Source organism: Convolutriloba macropyga, chromosome 10, assembly GCF_964194025.1.
Source record: "Convolutriloba macropyga chromosome 10, txConMacr16.3, whole genome shotgun sequence".
NCBI classification, from domain to species: domain Eukaryota; kingdom Metazoa; phylum Xenacoelomorpha; order Acoela; family Convolutidae; genus Convolutriloba; species Convolutriloba macropyga.
The window spans coordinates 4,273,031-4,289,478 of NC_134477.1; the positions used below are offsets into that span (position 1 = coordinate 4,273,031).

Consider the following 16,448-nt stretch of genomic DNA (forward strand, 5'->3'; position numbering starts at 1 on the left):
TTCATTCCTGTGGAAGATTAAGAATCATTTCTGAAATCTTTTTTAAATTTTATTTCTGTCAAATAGAATTCTTGAAACGCCAAACAGCCAGCCAGTTTGGAAAATTGCTATGAACAAAGAAATGTTGAAAAGCTTAGTGCCCAAATAAAGTCAACTGGGCATTGGCATTTATTGAAACTGAAAATAACAAAAGGCCATTTTAATGCTGATATTTACTTGGTGTTAAAATTGTTCACTTGTTTTTTAAACCAAAAAAAAAATTAGAAAAACAGAATTTTCATCTGATATCATGCACGGCATCTATGAAAACAACTCGACAATGTTGACAAGATACCTGAAACTTAAAACTTAACTAAACCCGAACTAAACTAAAGACAACTAGACTTTTTTTCGTTTTTAGGGTTATACTTCCTTTCACCGTGATTAATTTAGCACCCCAAATCTTAACCCCGTGAAATTTCATCCCTCTATCATTTCACCCCAATGATTAATAGCATGCATGATAATTAAGTCAACAAAATAAATAGCCCAGATATACAAAGCTCTTAAATCGGGGTGAAATGACAGAAGTTGGAAGTGATAGCGGGTTGAAATATGGCTTTTATATTCGGTAATTAATTTTCAGAATTACTAAGTTTTTAATTGAATTTCAGTCTTAATTACGGAGCTTTGTAGGTCGCATTTTCAATGAAAAGGTAACTGTTGTGTCATTTTTAGTTTTTGTGTCATTTTCTTATCTGTGAGCTTGAATGGACAGAATTTTCCCTAAAATGTTTGACACGTACACATGAAATCTGACTAAAATCAATGCTGCGGTGGTTAGTTTTCATTAATTTTAGGCTCTCGTGGCAATCTGATTAGAGAATTGATAAAGTGTGCAAAGAAATAAATAGCGATATCATTTTTTCAGTGATTTTTTGAGCTGAATTCTTTCGAGTCAATCAAGGTATTTGCTAGAATCTTGCCAGGATTAACTGAACCCAATTGACAGTAGATTTTTTCAAGGTTCTTGAAAATTATTATTTGACTTTCCTTAGTATAGCATGGATGTCTCCCTGCGTTACCACTCTCGTATTTTTAGCCCTATTTTGTACCTATTTTTTTGTTTGAATTTATTTCTCACCGTGTACAGATGGAGAAGTAGTTTGTGCGTTGACATGAAAAATTTTAAAACTTTTATCATTTTTATTTATTGAGATATGGAATGCTAAACTTTTCTCTCCCAATTTTTTGGACATCATTTCTCTCCTAATTTTTTGAAAAATCCCCCTTCTCTTATCGGCAGTGCTCAGCGATCAAAACAAAAATATTTTGGGTTGTGTTATGAATTGCTCAGTAAAAGTATAACGGGTCTCATTCGATCACAATTTGTATAGCTGCTTAATGTTATTTGCCGCATACATTCATATGCCTTGTTAATGAACTTTCCTCTTCAGCAAAGGACGTTGAACTGTCCTTTGCTGAAGAACTATTTTCTGAAATTGCTTGAATCATTAGAATTTTTATTTTTCTGCCAATGTGTCAGTTCTTCTACTGTTGTTGGTATTTCGGAATGTTTTGCTCTGGTGTTTTTAATTTTTGGCGTTTCGTATTCACTCATCTTTCTCTTCCTTTCTTTTTTTCTTTCATTCTTTTACTTTCTTTCTTTCTTTCTTTCTTTCTTTCGTTCTTTCTTTCTTTTTTTCTTTCTTTCGTTCTTTCTTTCATTCTTTCTTTCGTTCTTTCTTTTTTTCTTTCTTTTGTTCTTCTTTCTTTCTTTCTTTCTTTCTTTCCGTCTTGTTTCTTTCTTTCTATATTTCTTTCTTTTTCCTTTCGTTTTTTCTTTATTCTCTCTTTCTTTCTTTTTAGCTAGTACTAAAATTATACAATTTCTTTTCGAAGCCAATTTTTCGATCTTGTTTCATTTTCGAACGTTATTTTGCCATAGAACAATTATGGATGCCGTTTTGAACGAAATTCACTATTTGTCTGTCAGATAGACAATTTTTTGAGACTGTTTGTTCTGAATTTTCATGTCAGTTATTTTGGAACTCTTGCCTTGACCAAAGAAGATGTCTTTGATTTTTTTTACTTTAGTAAAGGATAACAGTAAAAAGTAGAAAAGAATGGCGAGGACAGATGTCAAAACCTGGAACGAAGACAAAAAATGACCAAAGTTGAGCTGACCAAAACTAAGCTATACAGAATTGACAAAGTTTTAGTCATGCACTAATGGTTATATGAAATGACTGCCCTAAGTCACAGAGTGCCCTGAGTCACTAATTGCTCCCCGAAGTCACAGAGTACGTTTGAAGGGAAATGGACTCAAATTGTTCAATTTTTGATTTTTGCCTATTATTTCAACCTAATGAATATTGCTAAGGGTACTAAGCAGATGTAGGGTATAATTTAGCTATCTTCATACATGAGTGCGAAATTGACGCTTTACGAGACACAACCATAGAAAGCCGTTAAGAATAATATTCGCTTCAGCGGAAGTCACAGCTTGTTCAACATTTTGCGTGAAGTCTTTTTGACTTCTCTGACATGTGTATTCTCTCACTCTTCTTTTCATGTACTTTATCTATATCCAGTCTTAATACATAGTCTTTGAAAAATCGATGAAAAAAGCTATACCTTATCATTTGTGCTTACGTACGTCCTTTACCCCCCTCACCCCCCCCCCCCTGTCTTGCTATCTTTTGCTACTATGATTAGCATTTGAGAATATGAATTCTGACGATTATTGTGTCTTTTAGATATAAAATGAGCGGGGATATTTCTGGTGAACCAACTATTTTTGATTGGGAACGCTTGCCAATCGATTTCGTTGAAGCGATTGTCAGAATGCTTGTGAATCATAGAAAATACGAGTTTGTGCACCCAGGGAGAAATAGTGACACAATGTTGATACCATACATTCAAGATATTCTCTCCCTTCGTGTTACGTGTCCTTATTTGCTTAATGTTGTCAATAGTACCAGATTGAGACTGAAATGTGTTCTTAAAACATGTCCGAGTTTTCGGAACTGGGAGCACTTGAATGACGTTCTCAAGTTCATGCAAGAGGGATGCAACTGGAAATTCTCGACTCTTCAAATCGATTCATGTTCCCTGGAATATTTTGATGAGATTGAACCAGTGCTGAGAAACTACAGGGCTCTCTACACCCTGTTCGTCAGAGTGGATATAGGTATACCTTTGAACATGAACTTGCACGCGGTGGAGGAATTCTTTGGGTGGTTACGTGTTAGAGAATTTAAACTCAACTTCGATTTTTCCTGTGATACACAAAAAGCTCCGCCCATTAATTTTGTGGAGCAGACACTAGTTCGTGAACTGCACATAAATATGTTGGGCGATGACACTGCGTGGGAGTATATACCTCGCTCTATCAAAAAGACATTTTTGGACTATTCCAATTTAACACAACTTGAGTTGACATCAAGCTTCAATGTGGAAGATGTGAAGTTGTTTCCCAATTTACGCAAGCTTTCTGTTAAGGATTTGAGATCCGAAACTCCAAATCACGAGCGTCGAAGTATGCTCTGTTTCTCTGCCGTGCTGGTGTTAATTTTCTGCCAAATAACTATGGAAAGTGTCATTTTTCAATTTTTTGATGGAAATTAATAATTTTTCTATTCGGTACATAACGATCGACTTGGTTGAGATAAGCTCTTCTTCACGAGCAGAATTTTTAATAAATTGTGACAATTTATGAAAACTTTCTCCCACAGGTGACTTAATTTTGATCTTATTTGTTCATACGTTTTTATTCAAAATGTGAGAATATATGCGAGGTTGACTTTTTTCAGACTCTCACTTTTTATGCAGCGTTGAGAAAAAAGCAATTTTCATTTTGTAGCTCTTTAATGCTCATTTTTTTATTTTTATTCCAGGTTAAAATGAGGAAAAAATTCTGTTTTCTCTAGATTTTTGAACAACGTTCTAAATAGGAAGAGTCTTAATGAATCAAAAGCGCACAAGAACCAAAAGTAAATATCTCTCTATTAACAAAATCACATGTCAAACTTCATTCATAAAAATTGACAAATTTTTTACAGATTCAAAAATCTCTTATTACTGAAGCTGATCTCGTAAATCACGTGTTTTCGTTGAAATGAATAGATATTTGTCAGAATCTGAGAGAACCGAGGAAACATGGGATACTTGAGTCGAGAGCACATCAGAAAAAAACTAATTGAAGCAATGAAAAATTGGTATTGTTATTTTTCTGATACATGAAGTGAATTTCAAATTTAAGCTCGCAACTTAGTCCCCAATTTTAGTCAGTGATAAATTTCTAGAACTACTCAATTTGTTATATAACAGCACAACCTTATTTAGAAAGACAGGAATTTATTTTCCTTGCAGTTTTCTGCAACAACTGAAAAGAAACCAAAAAGAGCCACTAACTAATTATTTTTAGCTGCGATAGCGAGCTATTTTTGGTTTTGTCTTCGTTTCTTCTATTATGTCATCAAGATTTTTGTTAGGACTATGTGACCACGTTCACTTCAAATTTAAATATTAATGTCTTTCTAAAGAGCTGTTGATACTTCTTTTGAACCTTTTCTGTTCAATAAAAAATCAAATTGGAATAGTGATTTTTGTCACGCTGGAGTAGTAGGAGGAGCGAAAAGCGAGTAGTCTTAAAGCGTGACATTGTTTCAACGCATTTTTAAAGGGAATTGAGAAACTGGCGTTTAATCAGAATTCCGATTTTTTACAGCAATTTTTATGTGCGGCAATTTGACTTGTTTTAGCTGTTTTTTGTTTGAATGCAAAACTGCAGGTGTTCATTAACTTAATACGACCTGTTTTCATAATTTAGTAGTGATTTATCTAAGATTTTGCGAGTTTTTCTTTTTGTTTTTCTTTTATCTCAATAATAACAGATATCTGTGCTCTAAAACTGTATCTGATGGTTTTAAATAGCTTGCATTCATATCTGACGCTTTTCACAATTTGAGAGCAATTTGAGTTCAGAAATATAAGTGCTTTTTGGATTGGCCTTTTTTGTTTTTTTTGCCGTGTCGGTGGTCTCATTAATGATAGGTCTCATTTGCTATCCCATTAGCCAATTTTTTAGTCTATTCAATGGTGTGTAAGTTCAGTGCTACAATTTTAATGTTGTATGTTGTTGTATTGATACATAGTTGCTTTCTATTGATAGATAGTACAATAGATGCTTAAGATTTCAAGTTTTTGTTGAATTTGATATCACTTTTCAACGACATTCATGAAAATCGTCGTTTTTTTTGCCTTTTTTTGTCTTTTTAATTTTCTGTGGTTTGTTTCTGCAAATTTTGTGCCTGCTGTAAGTTTTCATTTTGTCTAATTGGTGATTAATTTCATAAATTCCCTCTCGATACTAATGATTGATAAGAATTGAATACAATGAGGTTTTGCGATTATCCATAGCATAGTCTTTGAATTTGGTCTTAGATTAAAACTTTCGCGCCCAAAATTTATTAGTTTTTAATAAGACCAAATTCAAAGAGTATGCTATGGATAATCGCAAAACTTCATTGTATTCAATCCTAATCAATCATTTGTATTGAGAGGGTATTTCTGAAATTAATCACCAATTAGACAAAATGGAATTATACAGCAGGCACAAAACTTGCAGAAACGAACCACAAAGAAATTAAAAAGACAAAAAATGGCAAAAAAACAGTGGAAGTGGATTAAGTTTATTCATGAATACTAGTTACAAATTGAAAGCCTTTTTTATAAGATCTAAGTAGTTTTTCCCACGTTTTGCGTGCTATTTCATCGTTGAAATTGGTATTTGAGACGTGAAAAAAGAAGAAATATCAATTTTAATAGTGTTTAGTTGACGTTTTGGTATTTAATTCGTTTGTTATCTGAGGCTGTTCTCTTAAGGAGGTCGATTCTCTTGTCTTCAGGTGTTTTAATTCGTTTAATTGTAATACAGAACTAGTCCTGCTATGGTTTTTGTGTCCTTAAGTTTTTTTTACACTACTTTCCTCCCTTTTAATAAATTGTCCTTACTTCAACTCAGATATATTGTCTACTACGTGTATGTCACTAAAATTCAAGGTTATTCGAGAATGGGTTATAACATCAAAGTACATTTTCTTTATAGAAATATAACATCTCAGTAATTAATAAAGGATTGAAAATTTGAGTCTTTAATTTTTTCTCCTTAACTTTTTGAGACTGATGATCTACAAAGCTTTTGCAGCAATTTTCTGTGTTCTACTGGGATATTTTTTATCATTTAGTCAATATATTTAAGCCTTATATATATATATATAATAAACATCCAATTTTTTGGCAAAATACATTGAGACTTTATTTTTAAAAATCTCAAAAAAACAAGCCGTTCATTAGTTGAAACCAACTAGCAGAAAACTGAATATCCATTTGAGAAAAAGATAAATCAATTCAAGATGACGACGAAAAAGACGAAGTTTCCTGTTGTGCAATCTGAGAGGAAATACTTCTTTCATCATCCAAAAACAAATTGACATACTTTAATTTCTTAAAAAGCTTTTAGCACCATTTTCTATAACGTTAAAAAAATTTGCTGAAAAATTCCCAAGGGCGAATTTGACAAAAAACCTAGCAGTTTTAAACTTATTCATTGACATTTGTTTCGCACTATCAAAACTATTTTACAGGAAATATATATATATATATATATATATATATATATATATATATATATATATATATATATATATATATATATGTATGTATAATATTTATACTCGAATTTGTCACGTATTTTTTGACTCACGTTTTAAGATTACACTTAAGAAAAAACCAAATATGTATTCTCGAATTGTTCAATTTTTTTCCGGACGCGTTTCAGGATTAGAGTAAGGAATTTTTCGTGTGTGTGTGGAAACTAGTTGCACTAACCGAATTTGTTTTAATTTGCTCCAAAGATGGATATAAGTATACTCACTTTTCATGGTGCGTGTTTTAGGGGCTAGCTCGAAAACTTGGGCAATATTCGATGGGGTAACTATTTTAGATGCCATAATTGACCATTTTCCACACGATATGTAACTCAATTCAGCGTCACCCTTTTCCACGGTTACACTATCTCCGTACCGAAATGAAGGAAAGTCTAATTGGTGATTAATTTCAGAAATGCCGTCTCGATACTAATGGTAGATTAAGAATACAATGTGGTTTCGCTATTATCCATAGCATAGTCTTTGAATTTGGTCTTAAATACTAATAAATTTTGGGTGCGAAAGTTTTAATCTAAGACCAAATTCAAAGAGTATGCTATGGATAATCGCAAAACTTCATTGTATTCAATTCTAATCAATCATTTGTATTGAGAGGGTATTTCTGAAATTAATCACCAATTAGACAAAATGGAATTATACAGCAGGCACAAAACTTGCAGAAACGAACCACAAAGAAATTAAAAAGACAAAAAAATGGCAAAAAAAACAGTGGAAGTGGATTAAGTTTATTCATGAATACTAGTTACAAATTGAAAGCCTTTTTTATAAGATCTAAGTAGTTTTTCCCACGTTTTGCGTGCTATTTCATCGTTGAAATTGGTATTTGAGACGAAAAAAGAAGAAATACCAATTTTAATAGTGTTTAGTTGACGTTTTGGTATTTAATTCGTTTGTTATCTGAGGCTGTTCTCTTAAGGAGGTCGATTCTCTTGTCTTCAGGTGTTTTAATTCGTTTAATTGTAATACAGAACTAGTCCTGCTATGGTTTTTGTGTCCTTAAGTTTTTTTTACACTACTTTCCTCCCTTTTAATAAATTGTCCTTACTTCAACTCAGATATATTGTCTACTACGTGTATGTCACTAAAATTCAAGGTTATTCGAGAATGGGTTATAACATCAAAGTACATTTTCTTTATAGAAATATAACATCTCAGTAATTAATAAAGGATTGAAAATTTGAGTCTTTAATTTTTTCTCCTTAACTTTTTGAGACTGATGATCTACAAAGCTTTTGCAGCAATTTTCTGTGTTCTACTGGGATATTTTTTATCATTTAGTCAATATATTTAAGCCTTATATATATATATATAATAAACATCCAATTTTTTGGCAAAATACATTGAGACTTTATTTTTAAAAATCTCAAAAAAACAAGCCGTTCATTAGTTGAAACCAACTAGCAGAAAACTGAATATCCATTTGAGAAAAAGATAAATCAATTCAAGATGACGACGAAAAAGACGAAGTTTCCTGTTGTGCAATCTGAGAGGAAATACTTCTTTCATCATCCAAAAACAAATTGACATACTTTAATTTCTCTTAAAAAGCTTTGAGCACCATTTTCTATAACGTTAAAAAAATTTGCTGAAAAATTCCCAAGGGCGAATTTGACAAAAAACCTAGCAGTTTTAAACTTATTCATTGACATTTGTTTCGCACTATCAAAACTATTTTACAGGAAATATATATATATATATATATATATATATATATATATATATATATAAATATATATATATATATGTATGTATAATATTTATACTCGAATTTGTCACGTATTTTTTGACTCACGTTTTAAGATTACACTTAAGAAAAAACCAAATATGTATTCTCGAATTGTTCAATTTTTTTCCGGACGCGTTTCAGGATTAGAGTAAGGAATTTTTCGTGTGTGTGTGGAAACTAGTTGCACTAACCGAATTTGTTTTAATTTGCTCCAAAGATGGATATAAGTATACTCACTTTTCATGGTGCGTGTTTTAGGGGCTAGCTCGAAAACTTGGGCAATATTCGATGGGGTAACTATTTTGATGCCATAATTGACCAGTTTCCACACGATATGTAACTCAATTCAGCGTCACCCTTTTCCACGGTTACACTATCTCCGTACCGAAATGAAGGAAAGTCTAATTGGTGATTAATTTCAGAAATGCCCTCTCGATACTAATGGTAGATAAAGAATACAATGTGGTTTCGCTATTATCCATAGCATAGTCTTTGAATTTGATCTTAAATACTAATAAATTTTGGGTGCGAAAGTTTTAATCTAAGACCAAATTCAAAGACTATACTATGGATAATCGCAAAACTGAAGGCTCAAAATGGTGGAAGTGGATTAAGTTATCCCTGAATACTAGTTACAAATTGAAAGCCTTTTTTTATGATCTAAGTAACTTTTTCCCACGTTTTGCGTGCTATATTCCAGCGTTGATAATGGTATATGAAACATCAAGAGTGAGAAGAAATATCGTCACTAGTTTCCACAAAACGTAAAAATTATTGTAATTTGCTTTTTCGGACATTCGCCTCATAATTTTTGAAAAATTAGACCATATTTTCATTCGAACAGTTTTGACTTTCTGCACTTTTGCTAAAACAGAGCATACTTTTGAGCTTTTCCTGAGACAGAGGTCACCGAATTATCAATTAGTTTTACCTCATGGAAGAATTTAGAAGATTTCTCCGAAATTTTGTACCTTTGTTTTCCACGACTTGTTTACTTCTCGATTTGTTCTGGACTGGGAAGCAGAGATATTCCGGAGGGAGAAATGTTTTCTCTTCCTACTGCTTGTATTACATTGAAAACAGATTCCCACTTCTTACCTTACTTTGCAAAATGTTCATCTGTTGTTTATGTTGATTTGTTGATTGTTGATTACTACCCTGCGAAATCACCGCTCTATGATAAAGCTATAGTGCCTTCTTTGAATTTGCGAGCAATGATTCTCAAGTTTACTCGGAAAGACGAGTATTCAAACATCAATATATGGAAATCGATTGTGAATGCCGTGAAAGGAATGAAGAGCTTGAAAGTGTTGAGGAAAGTGTTTCGTTTTTTCTCGACTCCAAAATTGAGAATTCAAAAAAAAGAGAACCAGATAGTTAAACGGTTACATTTTTCCAATAAATTTAATGTTCTTAATTCGAGTAACTTTTGATCAGTCGTTTGCGAGTGAATCATACTATCGATCGTTTTAAGCGTATTTTCTCATCTGATTGAGAAAAAAGTTTTGGGATTCTTCTTAATATACGTGGTTTAATATATGTGGAATATCTTTTTTCTCATACTAAAAACCCTCTGGGAAAATTACGGACACTAAAGACGGTAAAGACGCAGAAATTCCGCAAAGTTTGTTAAAATTGAGTCCTATCAAAGAAAACTTTATCAATAGTCGTGTTGTGATACATTTAAGCAGCTCAAATGCATATCTTTGCTCATTAATGGCTGGAATTGAAGCAAGACAAAGAGCAAAAAAGATGACTTGGTCAATTTAATCTTCTGAAATTAAGCGTAGGCAAAGTCTTCATTGCTAACTATTGCATTTGCTGACTGCAGTGATCAAGAATCAAACGTTTTCAATCGTTAGATAACACTCAATTTCTATAGTTTCGATTGCTTCAAGAAAACTATACAATCAATTGCTGAGACCTTAAAAGTTCAATTAAATCATTTGAGAATAAGTGGTGTCAAAGTTATTGAGTTATAACCTAAGCGTTATTATTTCTGTGTCAGATAAAACTATAAACAATAAAATACAAAAAAAATACAAAAATAAATAAACTATGGAGCGATATCAAAAACTCGGACCATAGCCAGGGAAACGTTTGAATTTCTGGCTTTCTTGCAAAATGTATAATTTGGTCTCCCTCTTAGAACGTTAGAGCGCAAGTAACTGCATCTCAATTTACTCCAGTCGCGTGTTACCTTTTTTTCAATTGGACGTCTCCTCTAAAAGTGATTCTCAAAGAGCTAGTTTTTGCTGCATACTTGAAGACTAATGAAACATTAAAAACACCGTCTCCATTAACTTGTCCGAAATAGAATGAAAAATATTGTTTCAACCTCACGTCTACCTCTGTCATTTTAGCTTCGGTTCGTCCTTTGTGGATCTTTTCCGTTGTCAACTCTGTAAAATTGTAACTAAATGAGCTCACGACGATTGATAAGACATGCAAATATTTTTGTGGAGCTAAGAATTAATCAATCTAATTAGGGACAACCTATTAGCTATGCACGTCTGACAACCTTTAAAACCGAATTAAATTCTAGACAGGGAAACAAGCACCATCCTGATTAAGCACAGTAATAGGTGTAACGAGAAATAGAGAGCGAAAAAGTTTAGTACAATCGGGTTTACCCCCTTTTAGAAGTCCCGGATGTACTAAAGGTTGAATGATTCACAATGCAAGACATGAAAGTTGCTTGTTGGTTGACCTCTAGTGCAAACTGTTATAATACGTATTGTTACCATGATTCATAAAATTGAGATTGGATTCTTAAAATTGTCCTCACTGAATTGTTATTGTGAAGTTTATCATATAATATTGCATTAAAGATAGCGAGCCATCCACGGCTTTGTAAAAAATTATAGGAAATTGCGTTCTATTTTGAACAGTAGCTGGATATAAATCGCGGGTAGCTTGTTGGAAAGGCGAACCTGCTGGTTGTCGCTAACTTCCATTATAAATGAAATAAATTAGGTTTTCACATAATTTCCGATTTTTGGCCAATTGTATAAATTTTGAGCAACCGATGTCCTGTTACCAAGTGGGTATCATTACCAGCCTTAGGTACCCCTAAGCTTTGTGCATACTGGCATTGGCAATAATGGTATCACATGGAGATATTTTTTATACTAATGTCTTAGGTAAATAGTTTAGGTAGAAGCCTTTAATTTATGTTGAATATTACCGAGTAGTTAGTATGTAGACCAAAAGACCAAGCCCGATTAGGCAAGAAACAACCCACACTCTCAAACCGCACTATGCAAGCCAGAAATCGTGAGAAATTTTGCTTTCTTAGGTTTTTTATCTGGCTCAGGATTTTACACTATCTTGACTGACATTTGATATTCAACGCGCCATCGTGTTGATATTCAACGCGCCATCTTATGACGGCATTGTCCTTTGCAGAATTATAATTTTCAAATTTATTTGAATACCAGCCAATAGCAGGTGGCTAAAGTAAATATCCTCCTGCCATTATGACCTATCTGATTGCTTTGACAAATTGTTTTCTGTGCTCAGTATAAAACTAGTCCACACGATAAGCGGAGAGCTGACATTTCTAATCTTGAGCTGGTTGACAATTGATTTTTCTCCAAAGTTTGCCTTTATTGAGAAGCTCTACTAATCGCTATAATTCTTTGCGGTGTTTTGCCGAAGCGACTGACCGCGAGGCTATGAATGGGTGCTGTCGTTGAACTAAAGATAATCGGCATAGTTCGACTGATTGATCGAGTGAGGCTCGGAATTTCTGTTATTGCGAGGCTCGGACTTTCATTCATCATTCTGCTATAAGCTTTGGGATATTTTCAGCTGTATTAATTTAGCTTAAGTGCTAGCAAACATTGCAATACTTATGCAGCTGACCTGAGTTTAATTTAAGTAGTTAGTTCTTGTTCCGAGCTTTTGGGTGCTTGTTATAATCAGTTTAAGTTATTGTTATTTTGTTGAATGTGATTGCGCATCTTAACTGATGCCTATTGAATTATTGTAATTATTTCTTAGATTTAAAGTGTTTTGTCATCAACACTTGTTACCAGCCAAGAGCACTCTAAGGGAATTCTATTAAGAAGACAGTCATCAAATGGGATCTCGGTGCTATTGTTTTCTCATAAGTTGCCTAACCAGAGCTCAGAATCTTGCGCCCCCATTCATGTATATTGTTTATAAGATAATAATTCTGATACCCACTGATTATTTGAGGGTAAATAATAGAGAGGTGTAGTGATATTTTATTGATATATAGGTCATTAAATGAATAAAAAAGTAGAACTGGTTTTCATAGCTAACTTTTTCATTTTCTTGATTTTAAACTTGCTTGACTAATATTTGCTGTAAACATTGCAAAATATTAGCATTTGTAATTAAAATTGACCCAGCTGCATTCTGAACTATATACTACGTGTATACCGTTGACTCCGGTGTTGTAGATTTTTACCATCTTTATAATTGAAGTGGTTTATAATAAAGTCGGTTAGTCACAACTAGGTAAGTCTATTTCATGCGCAGAAAAGTAGCCCAAACCCCTTAAGGCTGTAAAAAGAGCCCAACTAGGTTCTGCCTTATTTTATAGCTATTTTGGTCTGTTAATCTCGATTTCCTTAAATTGGATTCTGAAATCCGTTTTACTGTTTAATTCACCTCTCGGAATAAGTATCTTGACTCATTGATAGTTTCTTAAAGCGAAGCACTTTTTTTCCAGCGTCTATGTCTCTGAATTTTCAATGAGTTCGGCATGTTATGATCCGAATGAACCTGGGCAAGATATCGATAAAATTCGTCTGCTGTTTAAAGGCGAGGCGACTTCAAATGACGTTCATTGTAACGAGCTCATTCTTAGAATTAAAGAACTTTGTAGAAATCAAAAACTGAAGCTTTTAGTTTTGGGCAAAACTGTGTTCTACAAAATGACAGATGACGCTGAGCTGTTTGCCGAAATAAATATGCTTGAAGAATATGGTTGGAGTGTGAAACGTGGCTGTTCTAACTGGATGTCTTTGGAGTTTTGAAGTTACTGCAAACGATGATTGACAATGAAGGTTTTCAACGCAAGACAGTCGTTTTAGTGTGTCATTTTTAAGTTTAAATTATCGATGGACAGCCAGTGAAATGAATTTTGATTCTGTGATCAGATTTGTGTTGGTATGATTTGTTTACTCTGGTTTTTAATTGATTTTACAGAAAAAGTTAATTTTTTAAAGCCGATAATGTGCTTTTTGTAATAGCTTCGTGCGAGGCTTTTTTAACATTGGTGAAATTTATGCATAGAAGGTTTTAATTTCAATAGAGCTCCGTATTTATGCTCAAAAAATATATTAAAAAATTATCTTTCCGTCGAGTGGAAATCTTCAAAACAACGCAATGAATGTGCTGTTAATAATGATATAAATCCTTTCTTCTATTTAATTTTCAAAATTGATGCTGAGGTTAATTATTAAGTTTTAAAATGGTCACAAACGGAAAAAATTTAAAAAAAATAATTTTTTATCATCGGAGTGTTTTTTAGATACAGCATGAGCACTGATCGTTGTGATAAACCGACTGATATTACATTGCCTTGCTTACCTGAACATATAATTAAAACGATAATTCGAATGCTCTTGAATCGGAGAAAGAAGAAATATAAAACAACTGGATTCCTAGCTTGTCTTTCAGATATTTTAAATCTTCGCTCAACGTGTGTTCGTCTGCGTGACGTAACTCACGATACTCCTTTGGTTCTTGATTTTGTTCCTGGTCTTAGCTGGACTAGCCCGGTATCGAAATCTAACCTGATTGAATTTCTCGACTTCATGAGAACCGAAACTAACTGGAAATTTTCTTCTCTGTATATTACTTCTTGTTCTCTTCAAACTTTTGCGGAGGTTGAGCCATTATTGCAGGAGCACAGACTTTGTTTTACTAATGTTGTGACGTTATGCGCAGATTTGGAATCGGTATCAGAGTTGTCTCAGCTATCGAACTTATTCCAATGGTTACAAATAGGAGCTGTAAGACTCCTCTTCGATTTTACTGACGGAATTGATAAAAATTCATCAGCTGGAATTGTTGAGCCATCTTTAGTTAATGACTTGAAAGTGTATTCAAAACACATTACCCTTACCTGGCGCAAGTTACCCCTTTCTATCAAAAATTTGTTTATCGGTTACGTTAATTTGTCTAAACTTGATTTGTCTTCCAGCTTTGATTTCGAAGATTTAGCTTTATTCCCTAAGTTACGGAAGCTGTCGGTTCATGATTTGGTTACCTCGAATAAGTCAAATAGAAGTCAGTTCTGTTTCCTTACAATTTTTTGTTTGTTTGTCAGATTTTTTGGATCTATTCTGTCCCCCCCCCCCAGTGTTTTTTACGCCCCCCAGTTACAAATTATATGTTGTTTTATAGCACGTTACTATGTAAGAAAATAGCACGTGCGGCTGGGGGGCGAAAAAAAATATATGCCCACTAAGCTGGGGGGGGGGGGCAAAACAGAATAGATCCGATTTTTTAAGGAACACAATGAATAAATGAGCCGCACCCTTATTGCAGACGTAATTTTGTTTTTTTGCCCTCTCTCTCTCTCTCTGTTTTTTCCACGTATTGGGAGCTTTTCCGTTTGAGCCCCCCCCCCCCCCCCCAGTACGTTATGCGCCGCCCCTGATTACAGAGCACGTGCCTTTACATAGTAAATCATTATGCGTCTGGGGGTCGTAAATAATATTCACCTACTAAGATGGGGGGGGGGGGCTCAATTGGAAAAGATCCTCTTTTATTTTTAGAAGTGTTCGAATGAATTAAATCAGTTTCATCGAAGCAGTTTTGGAGTTTAAAGCTAAACGTGAAATTTTTTTGTTTCAGTTTGTTCAACTGTTCAGAATAATCCGCGTGTTCAGCTTATCATCCATAGAAAATCCACCTAACATTACAACAGCTGACATCGAGTACGTTGTTATAAATGAGTCTTGCAGTATTCTTTTGACAGTATAGATTCAGAGTAATCCTTTGGCGAGTCGAGTCAAAGATGGCAATTTACATGATTTAATTGTAGCTATTGTAAATTTTTTATGACCTCTTTCCTGTTTTTTTCTGTGTTACGTGTCGGTCTCGTTTGCTGCGTCTTCTTTCTGCTTTATAGACAGTACTGGTCTCTTTTTATCTGTTTCCCTGAGTTTTCTTTGTAATCTGTTTCCGTGATCTTTCATATTTGGCACGTCTTTGCTGCAAGTTTGTTGTTTGTCTGTTTTCTATTTTTGAGTTGTTTATCTGTTGGAAAATGTGTGTCATCTATTAAAAAAACTGTTTGACACTTTAGATGTACATTTCAACGTTGGAAGTACTTTTTCAACTTTGTATTGTTTAATTGCTCTCAAACGAAGTTTGTAGCAATTATATTAGTCCTGTGGTCTTGTTTCTTGCTTGACCGGTTTTTCGTCTCACCCATTTGACTTTTCGTCCTCAAAAAAGGATAAGCAGATAGTGCTTTGAGTGCATAAAGTTCTCTTAGAACTTACAAAGCCTTACTATACTCTAAGAATGCAATTCACCAAAACTTTTTTTACGAGGCAATTTCATGATTTGAAGGGCGGTTCTTAATCTTATGAAGTATAAACCCCTTCAGTCCCCCCCCCAACACTCCCATTGTCCACCCTCTCCACCTCTTCCACCTGTCGATTTGAAGCCCCACTCTCATCTAGCCTTCGCAACCGTACCACTCATTGCTTGTACCCCCCACCCAACGCTTGCCTCCACCCCCAACACTCCGGCTCCAGTCACACCCCCTAATTCTAGCATCCCTACACCCCAGCTAGCTACTACCGAAGCCAACCGCTAGCCAATTGTTCGAGAGCAATTCGCCCGACTTTAGTCGTTTCTCTTTATTATTATTATTATTATTATTATTATTATTATTATTATTATTATTATTATTATTATTACTATTATTATTATTATTATTATTATTATTATTATTATTATTATTATTATTATTATTATTATTATTATTATTATTATTATTATTATTATTATTATTA

General features: G+C 33.7%; 1 protein-coding gene across 2 annotated transcripts; it reads left to right on the plus strand.

The window, feature by feature from the left end:
- The first annotated feature begins 2,741 nt into the window (after positions 1 to 2,741).
- Positions 2,742 to 13,625, plus strand: LOC142348389 (uncharacterized). Of its 2 annotated transcripts, none has more exons than XM_075399722.1 (3): positions 2,742 to 3,520; positions 9,328 to 9,752; positions 13,140 to 13,625. In XM_075399722.1, the coding sequence occupies exons 1-3, from the start codon at positions 2,746 to 2,748 to the stop codon at positions 13,446 to 13,448; spliced, it is 1,509 nt and encodes a 502-aa protein (XP_075255837.1). In that variant the 5' UTR covers positions 2,742 to 2,745; the 3' UTR covers positions 13,449 to 13,625. The 2 variants fall into 2 exon arrangements, with proteins under 2 accessions (XP_075255837.1, XP_075255838.1); XM_075399723.1 differs by having other exon boundaries at positions 9,343 to 9,752.
- Positions 13,626 to 16,448: the final 2,823 nt, after the last annotated feature.

Bases quoted from the DNA above. Each gene is read 5' to 3' on its own strand.
- LOC142348389 (XM_075399722.1), top strand. From the start codon at position 2,746: ATGAGCGGGGATATTTCTGGTGAACCAACTATTTTTGATTGGGAACGC. The intron at 3,521-9,327 runs GTATGCTCTGTT...CATACTTTTGAG, and splicing joins TCCAAATCACGAGCGTCGAA to CTTTTCCTGAGACAGAGGTC. The intron at 9,753-13,139 runs AGGAAAGTGTTT...CACTTTTTTTCC, and splicing joins TGAAGAGCTTGAAAGTGTTG to AGCGTCTATGTCTCTGAATT.